Raw genomic sequence first — 6,036 nt, forward strand, 5'->3', positions numbered from 1 at the left:
TTAAATCTATTAACTATGTCACCCTCACATTAACCTTACTTTTGCTTAACAGTGAAACTACATAGATACTCAATCTTAACACAACCTAGGACTTTTTTTTTTTTTTTTTAAATAACTCAACCATATTACTCTACTCCTTTCAAGATTAAAGGTCAAATGCCAACAATCAAACCAAATAACTCTCATGACAATTTTTTATTTTTTTTTTTTAAACTAGGAAGGTTGGGTAAACTGCCAAACCTTCCCATGCATGTCCCAGAGCATGTTCTGACTCTTTCTTGAAGGATATGAATTCTAATTAACAAAGTCTCTCAGATAAGCAGGAGTCTGTCTGGTGCGTGCAGATCTTCGCAGCACAGGTGTCTTTTGGGCTTCTGTCCCTAGCGAAAGTTCAGCTGGAGGATGAACCTGGGTTGACTCAGCAGGCTGCTCAGTCATTTCCCCTCCCACTGAAGTTGGAACACCTGGGTCTGCAGGCACGACCTCCACTGCCTGCTCTGGCAACTGCAGGCTGACAGGCTCTCCTTCCACCTCATGACTGGACATCTCGTTTGATGATGCTTGACGCTTACGAATCTGGTCGACGTGACGTCTCATCACACGTCCATCTCCAGCCTGCACTGTATAGGATACGGGTCCAGTGTTCTCATCCACTACTGCTGGTATCCACTTTGGTCCATAGCTGTAGTTACGGACATATACATCATCTCCAGGTGCAAAACTTCTCCACTTACTGTGTATGTCGTGATGTTCTTTTTGTTTGAGTTGTTTCTTACGAATCTTTGACTTCACATCTGGCAGCAAAAGATCCAGTGTAGAACGCAGTCTTCTGGACATGAGCATTTCAGCGGGTGACAAGCCAGTCGTACTTTGTGGTGTAATTCTGTAGTTGAACAGAAACCTGGCTATTTTTGTTTCCAGTGTATCTCCTTTTGTTTTCTTAATTCCCTGTTTGAATGTCTGAACAGCTCTTTCCGCTAGTCCGTTCGATGCGGGGTGGAAAGGTGCGGATGTTTTATGCTGTATTCCATTCTGCTTCAGGAATGTTGCAAACTCTTGACTGGTAAAGCATGTTCCATTGTCAGATACTATTGTCTGGGGAAGACCATGTATGCTAAAGCACTGTCTCAGCTTTTCAATAGTCACCTGACTTGTTGCAGTGTTTGTTGGGTAGGCATCAATCCATTTGGAATGTGCATCCACTACTATCAGGAACATCTTTCCAAGGTAAGGACCTGCATAATCAATATGCAGCCTGCTCCAGGGTGTTTCTGGCCACTCCCATGGATGAAGTGGCGCCCCTGCAGGACACTTCCTATTTTCTTGGCATGTGTGGCAGGACTGAACTTCCTTCTCGACATCAGAATCCATTCCTGGCCACCACACATATGAGCGTGCTAAACCTTTCATCCTGGACATCCCTGGGTGCGTGGCGTGCAGCTGTTTCAGCATGACGCTCCTTCCTTTCTTCGGAACGACCACTCTTGACCCCCAGAGGACACACCCATCTTTCACACTCAATTCTAGTTTCTTTTTAGAGTAGGGTTTGAACACTGTGTCCACTTCTTTTGGCCAACCTTTCATGCACCAGAGTAACACTTGCGACAGTGTTTCGTCTTTGGCTGTCCACTGCTTCACCTGAACTGATGTGATAGGCGGATCTTCCATCAGATCCAGCAGAAGGACTTGTGCTGTCTCTTCTTCTTCTTCAGTATGTGGCAGCGGCAACCTGCTCAGTGCGTCTGCATTTGCATGCTCTTTTCCTGGTTTGTAAATTATTTTGTACTCGTATGCCCGGAGTAGGGTTGCCCATCTTTGCACTCTTGGTGAACACATCTGAGGAACGGGCTTCTTCTCGTGGAAAAGTGAGATCAGTGGTTTGTGGTCCGTGCTGATCGTAAACATTCGACCATAGATGTATTTATGGAATCTCTTTATTCCAAACATGATAGCTAAGCCCTCTTTATCCAGTTGTGAGTATCTCTTCTCAGCTGGTGTTAGCGTGCGGGACATGAAACCTAAGGGTTTTTCACTGCCATCTTCCATGATATGGGACAATACGGCACCCACTCCGTATGGTGAGGCGTCACACGCCAGCACCAACTCTCTATCCGCTGAGTAGTGACTCAGGACTTTAGCTGATTTCAGCATCTGTTTTGACAGTCGAAAAGCATCTTCCTGCTCCTTATTCCAGGCCCACTGGGCCCCTTTTTTCAGCAACTGGTGGAGAGGAGCTAAATGTGTAGCTAGGTTAGGGAGAAACTTGTTATAGTAGTTCAATAGACCAAGATAAGCCTTCAACTCGGTCACGGTGGTCGGCTGTGGAGCCTCTTCAATGGCTTTTATCTTGCTTTGCACTGGGTGCAGACCTTCTGCATTAATAATGTGACCCAAGTACTCCACCTCATTTCTCAGAAATGCACACTTGCGTCTGTGAAGGCGCAAGCCTGCTTCTTTCAGTCTCCGCAGTACCTCGTCCAGCGTACTTAGATGCTCAGCTTCATCTTCCCCTGTCAAAAGTATGTCATCTAAATACACTGCTACCCTAGGCAGACCCTGTAGCAAGCTTTCCATGGTTCTCTGGAAAATTGCTGGAGCAGATGACACTCCGAAGGCAAGCCTATTGTAGGTAAACAGGCCACGATGTGTGTTAATTGTTAAGTATTTCTTGGACTCTTCATCCATTACAATCTGCTGATAAGCATGACTTAAATCTAGCTTTGAAAACTGTTTCCCTCCTGCTAGACTATTAAACAAATCTTCCACTCTGGGAATGGGGTACTGCTCTAGAGATGAAGCGCTGTTGACTGTTAATTTATAATCGCCACAGATCCGGACAGAACCATCCGGCTTCAGGACAGGTACGATGGGTGCAGCCCACTCAGCATACTTACTGGTGTTATGATGCTCTCTCTCTGCAGTCTCTCAAGCTCCTCTTCCACTTTTGCTCTCATGGCATACGGAACTGAGCGGGGTCTGTAGAACTTGGGACAAGCTTCAGCTGACACTCGAATGGTTGCTTTCATGCCTTTTAACATGCCTAACTCTTCTTTAAAAACATCTTCATGTTTTGAAAGTACCTGCTGTAGCCCTTGTGTCTCTGTTCTCACATGTTTTATTTCATCCCACTTAAGCTTCAGTGTCTCCAGCCATGCTCTTCCCAGCAAACTAGGTCCAGTACCCTTCACCACCACTAGGGGTAACGTCTTCACTTGCTGGCCATAGATTACTTCCACATCTGCTACTCCCACAATTTTAATTTTCTCCCCTGTATAGGATCTCAGTGTGAGCTTAGTTTCTTTGAGCTGTGGCTGCTTGTTCTCTTTCCACATTTCATTAAATGTTGTCTCATTCATAACACTCACACTACATCCAGTGTCAATCTCAAAGTTTACTTTCTTCCTATTCACTTCCATCTTTACTTCAAATGGCTTAATTCTCCTTATTGAGGTTTCTGTTTTAATGCAAGCTAACGTGAAGGCTTCTTCTTGCTCTGATGAACTATCATCCTGCCCCTCACACACCTTGTGTGCTTTCTGTGGACGCGCGCGCCGCTCCTCTCTGTTTGGTTTCCTTTCATCTGGCCGCGAGCTCCCTTTATTTTTATTTCGGCAGGCTTTGGCGATGTGTCCTACTTTTCCACAGGCGTGACACTTTGCTTCTTTAAACTTGCACTCGGCTGCACTGTGTTGCTTTCCGTGGCATCTGTAGCACTCTTTCTTTTTCCAGTCTCCCTTCCTCTCCTTTCCCTCCGTCTTCATGCTGTTACAAGCTAACGGAGCTTTATTTTGAAGGTCCTGCACATTCCTACTGGCGGCTTCGGCTGCTACGGCAATTTGAAATGCCTTCTCAAATGTTAAATCGGTTTCAGATAACAAACGTCTTTGAATCCTATCATCATTGATGCCACAAACGAGGCGGTCTCTTAACATTTGCTCCAGTGTCGTGCCGAAGTTACAATCCTGAGCGAGTCGTCTCAGCTCAGCTACGTATACACTCACAGTTTCACTAGGCTGACGGGCACGAGAGTCGAATTTGTATCTCTGCACGATCTCGCTTGGTTTGGGATTGAAGTGGTCTTTCATGATAGTCACTATTTGGTTATATGTTTTCGTGCTGGGCTTATCTGGACTCACCAGGTTCCTTATGAGCTTGTATGTGGCTGGTCCCACCACACTAATGAGGATAGCTCGTTGCTTATCTCCATCATCAATATCATTAGCAACGAAGAACTGATCCAGAATCTCGCAGTACTCTTCCCAAGTCTGCTCCTTCGAGTCAAATGCTGACAGATTTCCTACCGTCATATTCATCTTCGTTTTATGTGTGCTCTTGTCCTGCGTCCGCCCGGTCTTTTTTTTTGCACCGCTTCGTCTTCAGTCCACCACTCTTTTCAATCCTCCGTCAGCTTTCCAGAATTATCCTCGTCGCCAATATGTGATAACGTGGCTAATTATGAAAAATCCACGTCCAGCCGAAGCATGTCCTTTTTTTAGGTGTCTTTATTGCACACTCTCACAGAACCAACAACCAACTTCTTTCTGCCTCCCTATGCATATCTTAGCTCGCCCATAACTAACATGGGAATACAATCCCTCTTGTGGCGTGGGGGTAGTACTGCATATTATAACTAACTCAGGATACTACACGTGCCCTCGTGAAACGTCATCATCCTCAGCCCTAGCACTGTTCCAATTCACTAGACCAAGAAGACAGAGAACGGACAAAGTCCCTGGATGTTGTTCTGGCCCCTCCCTCTTCACCCAGCATGCATCAGAGCAGACTTGTCCGTTCTCCAGACTGACAGCTGTCCCAGCATGCACTGCGGCAGCAGCAGCTTCCAGGTTAGCGCTCACAGAGCTCAGAGTGTTAAGTTAAAAGTTCTCTTTCCTGTTGTTCAATAAAAGTACGTTTTAAAATCGTTTGAGGCGAGAAAATTATACTTTTACTAGTCACTATATGGAACATTAACTAATTTAGAGAATAATTTAAAAGGAAGTTTTTTCCTCTCCACTGTCGCTACAAGCATGCTTAATGTGAGGGATTGCTGAAGAGTCAATGAGTCGATGCAATCAGCTGGTTTTCCTTAGATAGAAAACTTTGAATCAATCTGACTGGATGATCTGGTGAACTGGAAATTGACCTGAGATGACATGATGGGAATTGGAGATATAGAAATAAACTGAATAGAATCAAATTAGGACAAAAAACATCAGAAGAAACCAGGAAGCATCTTAATATAACTTTAAACTAAAGGGAACCTTAAATAGACTCACTCAAGCTAAAAATATGTAATAAATATTAACAAGAATGACAAAAACAGATGTGAATTGAAGTCAACACATGTAGCAACATTTCCAGGCCAAGGACCCCAAACTGATGGCGATGGAGCAGGACCCCCTAAATATATATTTTGTATGAAATAGTGTTCTATCAAACTGGTTCTATAGTCACTCTTTTACAGATGGAGTAATGTAACTAAAGTAATCCCTCCCTGGGATTATTAAAGTATTTCTGATTCCTGGTTGATGGGACAGGTGTTGTGAATGAAACGGCGAAATTGTTCTTCTCTCTGTTTAATGTCATTCATGAAAGGATGCTAACATTAGCCTGCCTTGCTATCAATATGCTAACATTAGCCTGCCTTGCTATCAATATGCTAACATTAGCCTGCCTTGCTATCACTATGCTAACATTAGCCTGCCTTGCTATCAATATGCTAACATTAGCCTGCCTTACTATCACTATGCTAACATTAGCCCACCTTACTATCGCTATGCTTACATTAGACCCTCTTGCTATTACTATAATAACTTTAGCCTGCCTTGCTATCACTATGCAAACATTAGCCCACTATGCTAATTTAAGCCCACCTTACTATCGCTATGCTTACATTAGACCCTATCACTATAATAACTTTAGCCTGCCCTGCTATCACCAGGGCTAAAATTAGTCCATCTTGCAAACACCATGCTAATGTTAGCCCACCTAGCTAGCATCATGCTAGAGTTTGCCTGTCTTGCTATCACCAAGCTA

The 6,036-nt window shown here is 44.2% G+C and overlaps 1 protein-coding gene across 1 annotated transcript; it reads right to left on the reverse strand.

Annotated features, from left to right (window-relative positions):
* Positions 1-294: 294 nt before the first annotated feature.
* On the reverse strand, positions 295-4,313 carry LOC119771702 (uncharacterized protein K02A2.6-like). Its single transcript, XM_038267810.1, is given in 2 exon segments — positions 295-2,891; positions 2,894-4,313. Coding segments are annotated over 2 exon segments (4,017 nt in total).
* Positions 4,314-6,036: the final 1,723 nt, after the last annotated feature.

Source organism: Cyprinodon tularosa, unplaced genomic scaffold (assembly GCF_016077235.1).
Source record: "Cyprinodon tularosa strain WSP-4 unplaced genomic scaffold, ASM1607723v1 ctg686, whole genome shotgun sequence".
Taxonomy (NCBI): domain Eukaryota; kingdom Metazoa; phylum Chordata; class Actinopteri; order Cyprinodontiformes; family Cyprinodontidae; genus Cyprinodon; species Cyprinodon tularosa.